The sequence below is a fragment of the Phoenix dactylifera genome, chromosome 12 (assembly GCF_051530095.1).
Source record: "Phoenix dactylifera cultivar Ajwa chromosome 12, Ajwa_hap1_PhDact_Kaust_v1.1, whole genome shotgun sequence".
Taxonomy (NCBI): Eukaryota; Viridiplantae; Streptophyta; class Magnoliopsida; order Arecales; family Arecaceae; genus Phoenix; species Phoenix dactylifera.
In genome coordinates, this window is record NC_143201.1 from 20,665,001 (window position 1) to 20,685,384 (window position 20,384).

Here is a 20,384-nt window from a genome sequence, read left to right on the forward strand (position 1 = left end):
AAGCTGGTAGTGAAATCGTAGAGCATCAATAGCTTCAAAATCCAAGCTCCAATTTGCCACGACATAAACAAGCCAAACATATGCACCAGTTCAACAATTTGCTCTTATCATCATAGTGTGAATGCATAAAAAATTGTTGCAGACTACTTGGAGTGAAAATTGCCTGCCATCTCTGCAACAACAGAGTTTCTTGTTACCTGAATTGAAGAATTTTCATTCACCCATGCCAGAACAATGAAGGTCTACATTTAGCTCAATATACTTGGGAGTCAATCCAGCTAATGGTGTGAGTGTAGCTCTATAGGTACGTTTCTCCTGCAACATTCATTTCCTTTCCGCTACAGTAAGATAAATTACACTTGTTTATACCAAGTGGTACACCTCATATAAAGATAACTTCTCCAGTGTTACTTAACACCATCGCACTTGCTCATCTTACAGACGCATGGATGTCTATAAGATGTACTGACAGACTATTGAGCTTTTTTGATGGCCAAGAAATTCCAGCAATGACGCACCGTGATTATTACTGTTATCAGCGATGTCTTCTCTTCCCATGTCACCTTACATAAGACTGAGAAGATCAACAAATATGATAAAAGCAAGAATTTTGACATAATTTGAAGCTATATGTGGGAGACAAGCAGCTGAAACTTAATCTTGATTGCCTGTTTTCAGGAGAGCAAGCTAGTAATTATCTAGAGAAAGAAGTGAGATGTATAATTCTGTTCAGATTGCTTGAAAAAAGGGTGAAAAAATATCTTAATTTTATAGAGAATAGGGTCTCAACAATTTGTTTTGCATATAGGAAAGCTAAACTTCTCAGACAGAAGAGTTAAACTATAGATATATATGGAAGACTCCAAGAGAACAATTACAATTTGCCAACTCCAAGAGAACTAATTTCTTATAGTTATCGATTTAATAAACCATGTTTAATTTAAATTTTTAAATTAGCATATTAAATATAATGGTTTATGTGAAGACTTGATACAATCATAAGCGAATATGATTGAAGTTGAAAATTACAAGATTCAAACAACTTCTGAGAATTGTCATGGCTTGCTTCTGTGCATTGAATGAGGCTTCGTGACAGTTATCTATGGCTCGCCTAACTATTCATATCTGACAGGTGGGGGACCTGGGTGCAAGCTACCAATAGAGCATTAACAATGATCTCACTGTAATTGCTGGTTGCTCTGTGAATATGCCAAAACTAGTCCTTCCACTCTGTTGAAAATGCAGCTCAAGTATTAGTGGAGTAGGAGATCATGAAATCATCTACTAGTAAGTGATGCTATATAGTCAGAGTAAATGTCAAAAGTAATACAAGTTGCACAGGCATGAATCTGTTTAACTTGCATTATTAAACAGCCGCAGGACACTTACTTACAGGATAACCTCTTCATAAAGGACTAGACCAAAAGATTGCATGTAATATAAATTCTTATAAGAGATCTTTCAAAATTCAGACAAGCATACCTTTCTTTGCAGACTCCTTAACAATAACAGGCATGCATAGGCTGCTGTTGTAGTGCATGAATTTCCATGAATGACAGGCTCTTTCATGTCTGTTGTCAGAGTTTTCGAAGTCTTTAAGCAAAATGTGGAAAATACATGGTGTACAGGATTCTCGTAAAATAAGAGGCAGTCAATCCAACATTGCAAAATCAGTAGGAAAAGCAATCAAGCAGTACATCTATGAGAGCAAAAATGTAAATTCCCTGATATTAAGTAAGTATACTCCAAATGCCTCTTTTGTTTGCGCAAGCTGAAAGAAATAAGAAAAAATCTGCGTAATATCTCATTGCCTTCATAAATTATCATGTATGTTAGGTTGTTCATCCTCCATGATCTCATGATAACTTTTTACATTGTTGTTGACCTTCAAAGAAATTATGCCATTCAGTTGTATTCGATCATGAAATGCAACAGAAAGCTGTACAGCACATGGTGTACAAGACCCTGGTAAAATGAGAACTGATCCTTCTGAAACTGTAACTAAATAGGCGAAAAAATCAAACAATACATCTGTGAAAGTAAAAGAACATGAATTTCCTGACATTACAGAAGATCGACACACTGAAATTCCTCTTCTCATACATATTTTGTTCGTACAAGTTAACAGAAATATTAAAAAAAGTATTAACAGAAATATTAAAAAAAGTATCTATATAACATCTGATCATGTTCGGTAGATTATTGGTTCTCCATCATGTGTTATGATCACCTTTCCATTGTTGTTGACCTTCGAAGAAGTTATCTCATCCAGTTTCATTCAATAATGAAATGTGATGGGAATCTCTCTATGTGCATAAGATATTGCTAGGGTTATCACAGCAATGATGACATCCAGGCTTGCTTTCAACCAAGAATGTCGTTCGCTCCCATTATCTTTAATGTTAAATCTTCAGTTCCCTGCATGTTTCTTTATCAACAAGCTAGAGCCTGGATTATATACAAAACAAATTACAAGAGGCAACAACAAGAAAAAGCAAAGAATGCAAAACTGTGCAACAGTTTTTTTTTTTTCCTAAAAAAAAAAGAGAAATATCTGTGATTAGGTATAGTCGAACCTTTTGTGGGTTATTGTGAATTCTTAGAGCTTCAAAGATGCTGTCAACCCACCTGTAAGCAGGAATGCAAGAATGCACTGATGAGAAATTATCTCTACTCTTTGAAGATCATCAATCATGTGTGGGGTTATAATATGACATGTCTGAGAGGTGTGCTGTGGCATAAGTAATAGGTCTCACAAAACATTGGGTGGACTTTCACTCCAGAATGGTACTCATGGAACTTTCACAGGGATGCAGTCAACTTATGGGGCACCATATATACATATTAGTGAATCTCACCCAAATACAGTATATAAAGATATCATCTTAAACATGATTTGAATGGGAAGATAAAACCAAGACGTTTCAATAAAATTAGTGGATGGGGCACCATATATGCATATTAGTGAATCTCACCCAAATACAGTATATAAGATATCATCTTAAACATGATTTGAATGGGAAGATAAAACCAAGACGTATCAATAAAATTAGTGGATGCAGACTGTCAAGCATCTCCATTGACTTATTCATGTCATTCAAGTCTTAATACAGAAGACAACTCCAAAGAGGGAGACCTAAAAGATTTGGATACAAAGGTAGCTAAGATCGAAAAGTAGAATTATTGGCTGTCCATCCAAATTGAAGGTATTCTTTTTTCCCTTTGGTATTTCAGCTCGGTCATATGCATCCACAAATGGTCAATCATGCCAAATAGAAAGAGATCTTCAGACTTGCCACAGCAAAGAAAGGCCTATTATGGACTGTAAGCCCCAATGCCATATCCAGTATATTCTGGCGCTTACCAGCCATTACAGTGCAGCAGTCTCCATTTAGCTAACGAATGATAATTATGAGAAAGAAATAAGACATACCCTTCAAAACCAGTGTTTGCTGGATAATATACATTCTTTAGTCCTAATCTCTTTGCAGCCAAAGCACTTGTCTCACCAATGCAAGCAACAGAGTTGTCCCAATCTTCCAAATTCGAGATGATATTAATCCAGGCCCTATGTCAGATAATGGTCAACTCATTAGCAATAAAGGTAATACAGGAATACCATTTTGAGTAGAGAAAAGGAAGTAAAGAAAATAAAACAGTAAGGTAATGATATGTTAGAACATTAACATCATAGGAGAATGAAAAAAAGTGAAGTTTTACCAAACTGAAGATATTGTGGACAAATGAATTTCTTATAAACTTAGGATAAACCAAGTAGATGAAGTGTTTGGAGGATCAAGGATTAGATTTGCTCTTCTTAATCATATTGTTTGCAATCAATGGAGATAATCAGCAAACGGTCATCAATCAAATGGATTCTAGTTACTAGGATGTGCCAAAACACTGAAGACTTTGTAACCTGAAAGCAAAAATGATGAGAAGGTGTAAATTACCGCACTGCAGAAGGAGAGGCTACTGCAACTACTGGAGCAGAAACAGCTTGCTTTAGAACCATCTGATCTACATCTTGAATAGCTATCTGTTAAGTATAGAAAAAACAAAATGATTCATGTTTATTGGTCAAGCTCACATTACTTAAATCTTCATGCTGGTAACTTCCATTAACATAACTCGGGTTATTACAAATAATATCAAATGCTAAATGAAAGGATTACTTGTAGAAAAAAAAGACCAGCAAATTAGAAATAATCTAGCTAGTCAGACTACAAGATCTTGAAACATGCAGATACATCAGTGAAAGGCGTCGGACAAATGATATACAGGACTGGCATTTTATAAAATAGCAGGAATTTTGGCTAGGACCTAACAAAATTTACTATCGAATGCTCTTGTCGGAACCAAATTGCTGGATAGCTGCTTGTAGACCCTTAATGAATGTCCAGCCAGCAGTGTATCTTGGATGTACAATCAGCTAGTAATAACAACCTAGATGTTTATGCAGTTCTAACAATCTTGCCTAATATATGAAGATAAAGCACATCACAATCAGTTCAAAGTAATTACAATTACCTGACATTTGCCAATATCCTGATATAGATATTATCATGATATTTACCTAAACAATATACTAGAGATATGCACTTTTAGTTGTCCTAGTCTGTAGGCTCTTTCATCTAAATTAATAAATAGCATTCCAAAATTCAGAATCCACATGCAACATATATTGGACAGTATGCAGTTTAATCTGTTATAGATCTAGCTACGTTAAATGGAAACTACTGTATTCTATGTGACTGATACTCATACACAATCACTACATATTTCTTGTGCTCTGAAGGTTCATTTTGGAAAGTTGCAGACTCAAGCGGAGGTCCATAGCGAGAATAAGAAATTTGACTTGCTGATAATTTTTTTAACTGGGTAATCAGAAAAAAAAATGGTCATCGTTCATCAATGAACCACGTCTTTCTTGATAAACTTAGGCTTCAAACGGGATTGATCACAGGGATGCTTCCTGCAATAAGCAGATATGGACACAAAGATGAAAATAGCAGAGAGCATCTTTTGCATAAGAAAAATTTTTGGTTACAGCTCTAGAATAGAACAGAACAGGAGCAAGAAGGACAAAGTTAAATTGAGTAAAATATTTAGATGATTTGGTTGCCAAAATGTAAGAGCACCTAAAGCTGGATGAAATAAACAAAGGAAGCATGAATAAGGCAGTTGTTAGGTAGGGTTGCTGCAGAAATCCAAGACCCAGCTACCAGCAGGCTGCATCATAACCTAATAAAGTTGGGACTTGGGAGAACGCCAAACACTAATTGGGCCATGGAGGTATCAAATGAAAGGAGGATTGGAAAATGACTACAGATACATTAATATTTACAACTTTGAATTTGGCCAGGGCCCATTAAAGCTTGTGGTAGAATGGCCTGGAAGATAATTTTACTTGACCTGCTACAAGGAGCTAGCTTTCATATATTTTTGGATTTCGGCAAGTGTGGCAGGTGATTTGTTAGATTAAAACAATTCCAGATTGTTAGGGGAAGGACATACAACCCCATATCAATGAAGAAATTTAAACGAATGAAAACATATAATCAAGTGTTTGTGATTCTATATAATGTGCTTTATCTGGATTAAATCACTGTTCTCAGTAATAGCACAGAAGCCTGTGAAATGCCAATAAAGCATCACTGTCTTGTCTTTGATAATAAGGAATCATTTATCGGTAGCATTCTACAAATAGTTTTTCTAATGCTCAACATGATATATCATAAGATACAATCCCCACACTGGTATTAGTTTATTGATATTAGTTACACCATATGTAAGTGGTGCTTTCAACAACTCTTACATTACAGTTATAGATTATCCATTAACTTACTAATTCAAATGTAGAATTTTCAGCAAAGAGAAAGCAGACAAGTAGCTATAATATAATGATTAAATAACACTTAACAAAATTAACAAACTATAAACTGCACCTTCTTTTCATATTTTCTAAGAAGAAATGCCTAGGACCCAAAATCTAGGAGGAAATGAATCAAATGTCTAGGTCAACCTATGATTTATTGAGATTATGTCACAGTGAACAGACAAAAATTTATGGAAAACGAAATTTGTTTAATTGGAAATGTATGAAGACAAGATTTTACAGTGTTATATGTATTCAGCCTCGTGACCTGAAACCCTCGATCCGACAGGCCTTCTTCTGCACAAATAGATACAATAAGTTCAGACTGAAATTGCAAAAGGACAAAAGAATTTGATTTGGGCAACGAACAATGCACTAGAAAGAATGATAATATGAATAGTACTTAAAAAAACCAAGGAAGGCAATAGCATGTTAACTTCCAGAGGGATGGATCAATAGGCCTGAGACGATAGCATTTGACACAATTTTGGATTCAAGGATTAAAGTAGCATATTTCCTGTCTGTGCTGGTTGGTGCCCAGCACAATATGCATATAGTATCACACCACACTGACAGTTGCCAAACTCCAGCACAGAAAGATACACATCTGTAAAAAGATTTGCATTTGGTACACTATGTACGCTGCTTTATTCATTTTCTTTTTCAACATAGGCCAAATTTAATTGCTTTATAATTGAAAATAGAAAATGGAAATAAACACACTTTTTTAACTAATATATTGAAATAAATTATTGTGGATATCTATTCAGTTTTGTTATTCAATACATGCTTTCACAGTAAGTAATTTGAATTAACATATGCAAGTATGTACATATATTTACAACAAAAATGAGCTCAAAATTCTTAACAAACTGCAAGTGACACAACAGCATATCAGAAGTGTTGTACCATGAATGCTGCCAGTATCATGAGAAGCTCAGATATTGCAGTGTGATGGAAAGTTTATAACTATCAGTTAACTTGATTCTAATGTTTGATCTAATGTCCACCTTGAAATCCTCAAAATGAAAAAAAGAATGCAAAAGGGAAAAACAAAGATAAACATGAGGTTATATTGAAGAGGAATGGCGTTGTAGGACACTCAGGTATGGGTTTGAGAAGGAAAAAATGTAGTACATACTCATAGCATGATGTTTTAGCCTATATCAGTATATCGCTCTAACATGTTCAAATACAGCATTGCAGGCCAACACGGATTGCATAGAGGCAGCAAGTTACTCATCCTTGCAGTATGCTGATAACCTAACAGCATGGTGGGTATTGTAGATCCAACACCGTATCAGTGAGAACTTTAATTATTGCTCCAACTTACAATAATTTCATTGTGTATAAAACAGTGAGGAGGATGGGCAACTCGAGAAAGCAAAGAGCACATACAACTATAAAAACATATAATTGACCCACCAATTTCATTGCCAGCCTTCAGAGATGCAGGATATAAAACTGTACAATTCGTGCGACCGAACTTTGGGAGCTCCAAAGCCAATAATTTGCCTGTTGCTGAAGAATCAAATATAACTGTCAAGACTGATATCTAATCAGATTTGTCATGATAAACAAGATAAGTTCATTGAAAGTTATCCTAACATGCCAGAACCAAAGCCAAGAAATGTCATATCATCATTTAGCTAGCCTTGTACACATCCTAAATCACTTGTTTATATCAAAGACTATATCATCCACATCATCCAATGACATAAGATTGTAGAAACCTTCCCCAGTTACCATCCATTAGGTCTTTTCCTTTTCAATCCTTCCACACATCTGAAAATGCAGTATCAAAGTTGCTTGTGGTTTATATTGTACATGACCACAGCATCTCATTTGTTCATCACCTTCTCCACTATCATTGCAATACTAAAAATTCCTCCACCATACTGAATTCTGAATGCATGTTTGCTGGTTCACAATGCATATGCCAGCATTCTAATCTTTCACATCCACGTTTTGTTTTGGACCTTTGTTGTTATCTAATATTTTCATGTGGATGTCATGTAAAAGAAAAAAAGATGCTGAAGAAGCATATGATTACATCATCTGCAATCAATTTTTAGAAGTCAGAGAGAACAAGTGCAGAACTTCATGATGCATAGCATGACACAAGCTGGGTAACCATGGATTCCATAGCCGCAGCTTTGTGATGCATGTGACCCTTCGATCAGCTTGTGATTTTGGGACAGATCTCAAGGCAATTCAATGTGTGTTTCAAGGTGAAGTGATCAACGTGCATAACCAGAGGAAAATTGGAGTCACACAGCCAATGGAGCCAACCTGCTCCCAGTAAAGCATGATCCAATTTAATGCCACCTTAACTATAATAGTTAAATAATATATCTGGTTCTACTTTTGTGAAACTTCTATCCTACACTAAGCTTTATAAGATTCCATTTCTACCTGATATCTATTCCTAGAATATCGCCATCAGCTTTTTTTAATCTAAAGCCTATTAGCCAAAATCACTTACATAGGCTACTCTCCCACTCCAGAGACTTGTTCTAACTCTTTTACTCCACCCACTCTTAATATTTATATCTTCCTATCGTTCTTCAAAACCATCACTAACAGTTTTGTGGTTTTATCAAATTTCACTGTCAATTTTAATTCAGTTGTATATATACAAAATCTTCTATCAAATTCTGACTCTAACTTAGAAAACAAATGAGTTAATTTCAATCATTCTAAAATATATAATCATATTTTGCACATACATCTATTGATTACTTCTATACATTTTAGTATTAGTTCTCTGCTCACATACTGAAACCTGCTTCTGCAGCTGCTTTCATTGAGCTAAATAATATTCTAAAGCAAGGAATGCCGTACCGGCCCGTACCGGTACCGGACACAGATGAAAACCGGTATTTCCGGTTTTCTTCTGTGAACCGGCCGGTACGGAGACCGTACCGGCCGGTACCGCTTGGTACCGGTCTCGTACCGGTGCGAACCGGCCGGTTCGCACCGATACGGTGTTTTTTTTTGGGGGGGGGGAACCACAGCGCCTCGCTGTGGTTTTTTTTTTTTTTTTTGATGGGAAAGAAAGTGGTCCGGACCGGTACCGTACCGGTCCGGCCGGCCACCGGTACGCCGATCCGGACCGGTACGGCGGACCTTGTTCTAAAGCATGGACAGCAAGTGGCACCATAACAGAAATCCTAGCTACAATAAAAAGATAGATAACATAACATTATTTTCTTCAATTTTGAAAAGATAAACAAGATTAATGCAACGTCTGACTCAATTAGCCATATTCTTCTCAAACGTTCTTGCCAGAATTATATGGTCTAAGCTCAAGCCCTCCCTTGCAGTTGGTGATAATGCTGCGATGGTCTCTTCCCTCTGGACCGTGTGGTGGAGCAAAAGATCAGAGTCTCATGGAGACCTGAAAGGAACCAACTCGTCTTGGCAACTTGCTGGTGTAGCATACTTTATAACAGCAAGAGGCATCCCTGTTTTCCTTCTGCTTAAGTTCTTTCTTTTTCCTTTTCCCCTTTGGAGCTTTCATATTCTTTTTTCTCATAAAAAGGGTAGGTTGTCCCTCCCTTCACCTTAACATGGAATGTTTGGGAAATTTGAGAAAACACTATGCAAAGGGGGAAAATAGAACTCTTGGTTAACATGTGGTGCCATGGTGAATCTTCCGACCCTGTATAACTATCCTATTTCCAAATACTTCCAAGATATGTCTATCATGTTTCCATTTAAAAAGGAAAGAGCATATAAATGGACGTAATGTTGTGCTTGCATTAGCAACATTCTGTACCTTTTGAAGGAGAAAATGCAATTTTAAGAGATTGATCTGGTAGTTGCAATATGTGATGGAAAATACTTGCGGTACCAGATCCAACTACCCCAATTCGCACTTTGGGTTTTCCAGCAGCCCTGATTAAAATTAAAATCATTATTCAATGCACCAAAATAATCACATGTTGATGATAGGTACAAGCATAAATTAGTATGTAAGTCACTCTTTACAATATCTTTCTACGTACAAGCACAAATTAGTATGTAAGTCACTCTTTACAATATCTTTCTAAACAACCAACCTTGAGGCATGATCTCTTTCCACTAAACTTGCACTAACCAAAGCTATTGACAAGTACAATATTCAAGTGACGGGGTCAATGAGTGCTCAAATCACAAAATAGATAGGTCAATACATATCATGATTGCAAGAATAGGAACAACGTGGGGTAAGCCATTGGATAGATAATAAAGTTGACCACAGGAAAGTGCCCAGATCAGGAATTGTTAAGCGGCAGATACATGCAGTTTAATACACAAATAGATATCATATACTAATTGCAGCAAGTAAGATGGACATAAAATAAGAATATGAAAGACATTGGGTTATTATTTCATCATTCAACATGAAGTTCTAAAGGTAAAACTAGAAGGAAAAGGAGGGGGAGTAAGAGATAAAAAATAGTCTAATGTTTTTGGATGATGTCATATGTAATACTTCCTTGTCAGGGCAAGAGAAGATGAGGAGCTATAAGAATATATACAAATGGAAAAAGGTCAGGCAACAGAACTGAATAAGAAGAGACTAAAAAACGAAGGGAAGGGGAGAGAGAGAACAAAATTCTATCATTTGTTCTACCTAGCCCTGGGCAATCCTTTAGTCTCTATTCAATCAAGCAGATGAGTTATAAAGTGGGAAGGACAACATCTCTAGAGGTTTGTTGCAGATAATCTCTCTCTCTCTCTCTCTCTCTCTCTCTCTCTCTCTCTCTCTCTCTCTCTCTCTCTCTCTCTCTCTCTCTCTCTATATATATATATATATATATATATATATATATATATATATATATATATATCTCGTTTATAAACCTGGATCTTCCATCTTTCCGTATTTACTCTATATAATAAATTTTAAAATAATGCAATGAAATCAGCTTCCTGGATTACCAAATAGATCAAGCCATGGATTTTAATGCAAAAAAGAAGAGATTTTAATACATAGTAATTGTTATAAAAAAATAACATAAAATAGTTGATTCTTGATTCTTACTTCCATGCATCAAGAAACACTACACCAGCTTCGGGAGAAGTGATGACAATCCAATCAAACATGGCGTCTGGAAATAAAAAGTATCAATTATGAATCTTTCCCAAAAGAAATTCTGCAATAAGTTAATGAGCACGCTATCAAACTTTGTTTACAAAGCAATCTAGAAGAAGAATTCAGTAGTATATATTATGATTAAATTATATATATATATATATATATATTCTAAAATAAAGAATGCATAGAATAATAAGTCAAAGACATTAAAGATCAGATGCGGTATTCATATAGAACTAGAAAATTCCATGCTAAAAGTTTGATGTTTAGATAGTGGTTCTATGCCCAATGTGCTAATATCATCATAATCACTTCGTCTTTTCATACTACACCAAATTTTAAAACTATAAATCAAGCCTTATCCAATTTATCTAGTGTCATCTTTACTAGACATAATTTTTGTTTATCATTTTAACTGAGTTACGCTTCCACCATCTCCACAAGCTATTTGAAATTCTTAATCATAATTTTTCAAGTTTTCTCAGTTCCTTCTTCTTCCTACCTCACCTTTTGAGATAAATCTGAGTCAATCTCCTGAGAGCTTCAATGCACATGCCTATGCTATTTTAACTAGTTCTCTACTGCTCTGTCCTATTGGTGCAACTGATATGCTTTTCATACTGGAGTGATTCCTAATCCTTTCTTCCAAGGTTACTCAGAATCCACCTTAGCCTTCTTATCGTTCTGATACTTCACTGTCATGATTCTCTTTATTGGCTAACATCGAGAACATTATTGCTGCAAAATGAACTCTTCCCTAAAACCTCTTGGCACTATTTGATCATATGATACCCCAATTCAACTTTAAGGTGATTTCATAATCTCTCCATTCATCTGGACAATAGATTAAAGATAATAGAAAAGATCTCATTTGGCCATCACTTAAACATCATTTTTCTCTTTATTTCTTTTTAGTTTATTAGGCATCATTTTTTCTTAAACATCAGTTTCATCACTCCTTATACTTCCATTAAAGTTGCATCTCGTATTCTTTACATTTGTATGTAAATGGATATTCTCCAAAGGTCTTCACATTTTCACTTTAACATTTAACCAGATCCTCATATCCTCAGTGAATACATTATCACATTTAATATCACGCTCCATTGCACCTCTTTAATATTATTAGCAGCAAGTTCACTTATGACAAGTGTAATCTAAGATATTTATAAAGATATAAGAGAATGGTGCCAAGGCAGATTGCAGGACATCTTGGAGTCAAGTGATGCCAATGTGTGATTTACAATAAGAAAGAGGAAATACCTGAAAGCATTTTACTGAAAATGTATTCCTATACAAAATCATTGTTTCAAATACAATATAAATCACCACTTCCATAAACGCTTGGCATGTGCTGAGTTTGTTTATATTGATATGCACAATAAGATATATGAAAGAGAAATTAACTCAAAACCCATCTGACGCATGTAAACTTGCCAACAAGTAAATCCCAGTAAGAAGCAGGGTCCAATGTTTTCAGTCAATAACATTGTTTTAACAAAAATTAATTAATACCTCAAAGAGTGATCCAACGCTTATATGCAGCACTACATGAGTGTAAGTACAAGGCTACTTGCAGCATGAACACATATGACTATGTTCGATGTGAAGGATGGAAACACCCCCCTCACCCCCACAAAAAGAACTTTAAATGATTTAATTGACAAAACCTTCGATAAGTTTATTTATGGTTCAAAAAAAACTGTGTATATTTTATTTTCAATTTGTTTCAACTGAAAAGGCAGTCAAATTACCCTACCAGAACAAAAGTACATCATAAATTGAGCATACAAGAATGTTCCTTTAAACCATGGACCTCAACATGAATACAACAGAAAAAGTTGAAAAATCACCTCATTTAAACAGGATATCTTTACTAGTAAAAGGTGTTGTTTAAGAAATTTACCTACTTTGGATGCTTTATATAACTTCCTAATCTACTGCATATAAGATGTACTACACCTCCTTGTAGCATAAATGCCACATATTATTTCCACCATTTGAACTCCGTAATCTATTGAAATATTTATTATAACTGCATGCATTTGTATGTCATACCGCACATTTTTTTTTTTTTCAAAATTAGTACATTAGAATCTTTGGAATCATATAGTCTGTACTAATTATAAAATATATAAATTTTTAGTTTCCTATCTTTTGATTTATTATTGACTGTAAACAATTTTCTATTTTTTGCAATTTTATGCATAATTCATGTACCTGTTTTAGTCCCAAAGCTGTCTGAGTCATGCTTCAAACAGGTCCTAATTTTTGTCCTCTTTTTTGGTAAACACTATATTTTACTTGCCGTTACTGTTGGGAACATTTTACATTTTTCTATGGTTAGATAAACAATTGTTTTAGATATTTTAAAGAAAAATTCGACAAGATTGCAGTCATTCACTGAAAGCTTTCTACACATACATCAACACCAATCCAGCACCCATCATATTCCACCTGCTATTTCTGACAGGCACTGGCGTACACGTATTCGTGAAACCACTGTTGGCAAAAGGGGAAATGGAACTATCTTCATCAAAGCAAGTTCAAACTTCATCTAGCCATACTAGAAGTATGACATGGATACCCATGTTTATCCACTTACCACGCAAGAGAGCTGAAAGCCTATCTGCATCAGGCCCTTTTGTGTGCTTAATCAGTGGAAACTCTAAACAGTGTATGTCATGCTTTGCCTGCAACATGAACAGGATTATAAATGGCTGTTATATACAACAGATATTATTCAACCGCATAAAAAACCTCACTAAAGCATGACAAGAACCTAAAAATTAGCTTGTGTATCTAGACTTAAAAATGAGTATCCACTGTTCAGATCAAGCAATAAAAATTTAGGTCATGACAAATACTTTGATAATATCAATGCATATGTAGTAGCATTATGCATCACATTCATATGACACCCGATGTCTTTTCTTATACCACGTTGAGAGAAAATACTTTGGAGATAGAGTACTTTGAGTAGGAAAAAGAAAAGAAATGTAGCTAAAAGGCATTGCTTAATAGCCACTTTGGCAAGCTTGCACCCATGATATGAAGCAACAAGAAATTTAAAATGAGCCTGATGAAAATCATGACCACCACCACTGATCATTTTCTACATTCTGTTGAAAAGAATTCATGGTGAATATATTGCACTTTTTCTAGAAAGAACCTTAATGTAATGTTTTATTTCCTTTTAAGTTGAGTAACATAACGACATATTAAAACCACAAATTATGAAGTGCATATATAAAATTCAAGATAATAAGGAGGCATAGAACTAACTACCCAAATGAAAGAAGAAAAAAAGGAGCCAGTTCCAAAAGGAGGGAAATTTAAAACAGCTAAGAAAGGCTGGGGATGCAAATCCATTGTTTTTTTAGCTTGAAATCCACCATTCACTGAATGTAAAGCTAAAAAATGGTTTGAGCATTTTCCAACATTCGGTGGGAAGATTGGAAAGAAAAAGACAGAGGAGTTTCCCAGAAACAGAATTTGGAATCCCATGATGAATGGAGAAACATTAGATTCAACAATTGCCTTCAGTAAGAAATAGGGTGCCAAGAGATGGATCACTTTGGAGGGACTTATATGTGAATTTCATTCCCACTCTTCTAGTAACCTGTCGGTTCCTCAGATAGAATAAAATTAACGTGGTAGTGTTTCTTGGGTCCCTATATGAGATGTCAACGCAAGATTTGTACACATCAAAGTGCTAGTTTTCATTCAAAGTGTCTATACTGTTCACTGATTTAAAGAGTCCAGCAGTCCAAATTCTTAGTAAGAGTGCAAGTGATGTTTAGATAGTATTTACGAGTCAACTACTGTAGCATTACTGTAGCCGGCACTATTCATGTTACTGTATATTGATACTGCTCGCAGCACCATAGCAATGACTTGCTACTTGCTAAATGTTTGTGTCTTTTTAGGTTTTCTTTCTTGTGCTTGATGGCTAAGGCCTACTTAATGTCAATCGTTAGAGGAGTATGTTTCAAAAGATTGCATCCACTGATAGAAATATAAAATTTGAAGTCCTCACGAACTCATATGAAGAAAGCAAATAAAGGGTGATAGACTATTAAGAACACTACTTAGAAAAATAACCAAGCAAACATGGACCTATTTAAAGAAACACATAAAGAACTAGTTTGTACAAAAAGTACCTCAAACAAGACGGCTAGGGCCAATTATTGCATAAAGAAGGCATAGGTCATTTATTCCAAATGCCTAAACATTTAAACGTAGATAAATTAAAACGGTCATCAAAGTCCATTAAGTAGCTTGCTTTGCAAATCGATCTAAGGAGCTTCTTTTAGCTAGTGACTGATGGTAGGCGTCCAGCCAATTCTGCTATCTTTGGATTTCATAATTATGAATTTTAATTTACTTAAGACCCTAAAAATGAAAGATTGGAATATGTTGAACAAATGTTCTTGCTAGATTAAGACCAAAGCAAAATACAAGATTTATACTACATGCAGTTTGTGTGAGGATCCGTGCGGTCGTGTGTTTAGTCCTACATTGGTTATTCGCTAAGTAGATCTTGGGTACTTATACAAGATCAAGTAACCCAAAAAATACCTTCCAGCTAGTCTTTTTGAGTGAGGTCTTGGGTTGTGACAAATAGTATTAGAGCGGACCCGGCCCATAACCCATGTAGACTAGGGAATACTGCAGCATGAGCTCATTGAGGCTAACCACGGGCCGGTCGTGGTGCTTGTGATTAGATTTGAATAGATTTGGACCCTTAGCCCAACGAAGACGTCAGGACTCTAAAGGGGGAGCATGTGAGGATCCATGCAGCCATGTGTTTAATCCCACATCGGTTATTCGCTAGGTAAATCTTGAGTACTTATACAGGATCAAGGAATCCAAATAATACCTTCCGGCTAGCCATTTTGGATGAGGTCTTGAGTTGTTACAGTTTGTTGGGGTTAAATCCCTAACACATAAAGTGGGGTTTGTTTCTAGTGAAGCTATAGAATGTTTTATGACAACCAAGTAGATAATTATATTATAAGCTACACTAATGAAAAAAAAACGCATTAGTGCAAACAGCCACTTTATTCAAGATATGATGAAGCTGGCCAAAACATATGAACTCTTTGTATTATGATAGAAAGCCAAATGGCAGGTGATCAAAACTTTAATCATACTTTACATCAATTGCACTGATCCAAGCTACTGATAATAATATCAACCATTTCCAATAGAAAAAAATATAAATTTTATTTTAGACATAGACCAGATCGCTAGTAACAAAAGCTTGAAAGCATGGATTTATCCTATTCAATGCAAGGGAGAGCATTAATGGCTCAAGTTTCACTTTGTAGGCTTTATTTCATAGTTGCATACAGAGATAACATAGAAAACAAATGCAAATGGGCAAGTATCTTGATCAGGGTCGACGGAACCGTCCCGAGCCATTCCGACGGCTGACCAACACGGTTCCGGCAATGGAAATGAAATCTGTTGCCGGAGGGGGAGAAGGAGAAGGAAAGAGAGAAAAAAAGAGCAAGCGGGGGAGGGAGGGAGAGGGAGAGGAAGAAAAAGAGAGGGAGATGTAGGCCAACCAGCAGAGGCTGGCGAGACATGCGGAGGACTCCCCGTGGCTCTGCGGCCGGGTCTCTTGTTTCGAATGAAACATTGGTCCGGCCCTTTGTTTATTTTGCGATTTTTACGTGAAGTCAGCAAGCGATTTGCTGACTTCACATAAAAATCGCAAAATAAAAAAAAGCCCGACCCCTATTTCGAACGAAATAGGGGACTCGCTCTGTTTTCTGGCCATAGAGGTTTCCTCTGCCTCCTACTCAGGTCGCCGGCCTTCGACGGCCCTCCACCGGCCTCCCTCCCTCTCTCCTGCTTCTCCCTCTCTTTTTCTCTCTCCCCCGCCTCTTCTATTGTATCGGTACGAGCCCGGCACAGCACAGCGCAAATCCGTACCGACTCGTTCTGCCGGACAACCAGTACGGTGCCCAGTACTGGCTCTGCTGTCTTTGATCTTGATTATTAAAAAAAATGATGATCCTAGATTTAGCACCTATGTGAAGAAAAGCTTTCAAACAACAATACTAACAATGTTTTCAAGGGGAAAAAGGTATGGACAGGAATAAAGAAGACGAGAGTAGGTGATGCAGTAGATAACAGCAACTCCTTTTATGCAGCAGAACCAAATAAACATTTTCGTAATAGTTTCTTTTTTGAACACAAATAAAATGAACTAAGAAATTCAAACAACCTTCCAGGGAAGGAAAAGAAAGCAAACATAGAGAGCCCATTTGTCCTGGCAAGTGTCCGAGTAAAATTAAGCTGACATAGAAGCATGAATAAGCAATCTTCATCAAAAAAAGCTTTGCTAAGAAAGATGATGAACAAAACCAAAAGAGAAAAGGAATTTGGAGACAAAATAGTGCAAGAAAAGAGACAGAGAACATGACCAAATTAGCTGCATCAGCTGCATCACCAGGTTAGAAGACCAAATACTCAAATAATAGCTTCTTACCAGAACAGATTGAAAAGGAAAACAAAAGAAAATCTTTCAAACTTCAGAAAGAAACAAAGCATAGCTGAGAGAACTTATTTGGCCCTACAATCATCCAATATAAATAATTTAAACTTGGAAGCTTGATAAACTTCTGTCTACCTCAGCAATATAAGAGATCAGACAGAACAATACCATAAAAAACATATTTTGAGCCACAATATTGCAAGGAAAAGGATGAAAAGAATAACATAACATAAACGATGACACCAGACATCGCGATTGATAAACTTCTTTCTCCCTCAGAACAAATTTAGATGATGGAATACAACAACCGGAGGCCCATTTAGCAAAAAATAAAACGAAAAATGCAGAATAAACAAGGCAGAATTTGATAAAAATGGCGAAAAAAACGAAGCTATCGATAAAAACAATTCCTTTTCTTACTGCAGTTTAATTCGACAAGACAACCACTCCAATTGCAGTTCCATGTATGTCTAAGTGAAAAACGAAAAGCAGAGCAAACCAAAGAAGAAATTCAAATCAATGGAAGAGGGAGCGCAGCAAAAAGAAGCCGTTTGACCGTCCAAGAATTGAATCAATATTCAGCCAAATTGGAAGCAAACAGGAGCGGAAAACCAGACGCCAGTGCGTGTTCGGTGCCTACGGGCAAGAGAAGGAGTACCAGAGCGTCGATGAGCTTGGAATTCTTGCCTCGCGCTCTGGTGACGACGACCTTTGGCTCGGGCTCAGGAGACGGAGGAGAGGGGGAGGACGAGGAAGCTCGAAGCCTGAGAGAAGAGAAAGAAAGTCTTCTCTTCGAGAGAGGAGAAGGAGAAGGAAGAGGCGGAGGGAGGACAGCGAGTGAGGCCATCTTTGGTGAGAGGGAGGGAACGTGTTGGGTGCCGGTGGTGGCCGTCCTTTAAGCTTTCCCCAAACCAACACCTGCCAAGATCTAGGCCTTTTTTTAGAGAAGTTTCTTTTTTGTATTTTATATTACAGAAATTCAGAGATTTCAAAGATCTAATTTCGGAAATTTATTAAACTAAAATTATACCAGTCTACAATTATGTTTATGAAAAATATTTTTAAGTATTCAAATATTATATATTTATTTTCTTCATCTCAAGGTTATAATAGTATGTCCAGCCTAACCAATAAAAATCTCAATTCAAACTAAACCAATCCCAGCCACAAAGTTTATCCTCCTCCATCCAAACTCAAAAAATTTGCTTAACTTCATATTTTTAACTTGGAACATAATCCCTAATAATTCTAGATTAGAATAAATTTTTTAGTTGAAATTTCTAGATCAATCAATAAATATCTCGACTTAGATTAAACCCAACAACCACAAATCTATCTTTCTTGACCCAAATGCTCTAAATATGCATAGCTCTATATTTTCCAACTTGGAAAATAAAACTATTTCAAAAATAGTTAAATTATGATGCATACAATGTATATGGATTAGCAATGAATTATCTTGAAAGCATTGTGTGTGTGCTTTATTTGCATATTTTATCCTAAAAAAAAAATAGGTGTGATCATACTCTTGCTGTAAGCTTAATGCATATACAAATCACTTGTATATAAACCATCATATTTGTAAAGCCCAAGGGTGTACACAACATGCTATTATTTAGAAAAAAAACAAAAACATTATATAATAACCAAACTTAAATTTTTCCTTGTTCATGAAAATAATATTAACTGAATTCATAAATTACGGTCAATTGGATGATAAAATTATGGACTGTTATATGTAACACTCTTATATCATTACAATCATTAGAGTGGTGAGAAGTGCTTCCTTTGTTATTTACTACAAGAAGGGTCATGCGGAGCAAGATAAATTTCGGGGAGGGGTTAAGCTCACCTGGAAGTGACCATAATCGTGATTGTACAAAAACCAGCATGTCGCAGACGCCGCTGCAAGACCGGAAGGAGCGCAGAAGCTCGCTTTTCTCGCTTTTGGTGATTGCGCGGTGCCTGGGACTGCGTTCCGGGGCGGATACGAGCTGATTGTGATAACACAGCAAACAGCATTTGAAGCCGAGACGTTCTTTCCTAATAGCAAGAAACATGGGGCCCACAGCCTCTGAAGCAATGATAGCACGACACAGGGGATGGAGACCGAAGTCATCGTGTTCGGCATAGCACGTGGAAAGAGTGGGACCGTTGCCTGGATCAATGATTTCGTACAGGTAAAAGTGATTAAAAAATAAAAAGAAAATTGTGATAAAGATCCTACCATGCCGGAAAGTGTTTGATTCCAATGGGGGAACGCGCTACATCCCCCTGAAAAAGGAAAGAAAAAAAAGTCTACCATATAGTATATATCCAACAGTATGATGCATAGTTTTAAAATAGTAGCCGTTACAATGATTTGCCGTCCCTTTTGCAGCATTGTAATTATGATAGGAGATGGCCAGATGGCAGCATCACTGCCGTCAAGTACACATACCTTAACCCTTACGAGTGACATGACGGTGTTACATAAATTACGACCACCCCTATCGCTGGGATATTGGTCTTAAATATTTATATAGAACTAAGAACTTAAAATAGTATCTATGAACTAGCATTTCCAGTGAAATGCTGAATATCATAAGTAGTTAGATACGGACTAGGCTCACGACTAATATAGACTATGGAGCACTGCAGTATGGATCTATTAAGGCTGATATGGACTGATGGTGATCCTTGTGATTAGATTTAAATGAATTGATATTCTTAGCTTGGCGATAACATCGGAACTTATACGATAGAGTATGTGAGAATTCGTGTGGGCATGCATTTAGTCCCGCGTTAATTATGCATCGGATAGATATTGGATTATTATACATAACCAAAGAGTCAATATAATACATTTTGACTAGTTTTTTTCGTAAGATTATGGAATGTTGCACATGTAATTACAAAATGCAGTGTTCAAC

General features: G+C 36.2%; 1 protein-coding gene across 8 annotated transcripts in view; it reads right to left on the reverse strand.

Moving 5' to 3' along the window:
• The window catches only part of LOC103701804 (uroporphyrinogen-III synthase, chloroplastic), a 19,223-nt gene extending 809 nt beyond the window's left edge, over positions 1 to 18,414 (reverse strand). The window contains exons 1-11 of one of the 8 annotated variants that reach the window (XR_005513308.3): positions 18,113 to 18,414; positions 13,570 to 13,657; positions 10,911 to 10,977; positions 9,660 to 9,778; positions 7,304 to 7,399; positions 6,120 to 6,175; positions 3,954 to 4,039; positions 3,434 to 3,568; positions 2,577 to 2,628; positions 1,483 to 1,571; positions 1 to 1,230 (exon numbers count right to left, since the gene is read on the reverse strand). The exon at positions 1 to 1,230 is cut by the window's left edge and continues 808 nt beyond it. Coding sequence is in view for 7 of the 8 variants with exons in the window: in XM_008783977.5 (XP_008782199.3) it covers positions 2,365 to 2,418; positions 2,577 to 2,628; positions 3,434 to 3,568; positions 3,954 to 4,039; positions 6,120 to 6,175; positions 7,304 to 7,399; positions 9,660 to 9,778; positions 10,911 to 10,977; positions 13,570 to 13,657; positions 18,113 to 18,319 (960 nt within the window). In the remaining variant the exon portion in view is untranslated. Of the gene's footprint in view, positions 1,572 to 2,064; positions 2,449 to 2,576; positions 2,629 to 3,433; positions 3,569 to 3,953; positions 4,040 to 6,119; positions 6,176 to 7,303; positions 7,400 to 9,659; positions 9,779 to 10,910; positions 10,978 to 13,569; positions 13,658 to 18,112 lie in introns of those variants that run through there. The other 7 variants (XM_039130061.3, XM_008783977.5, XM_008783978.5 and 4 more) reach the window with 7 other exon arrangements.
• Positions 18,415 to 20,384: the final 1,970 nt, after the last annotated feature.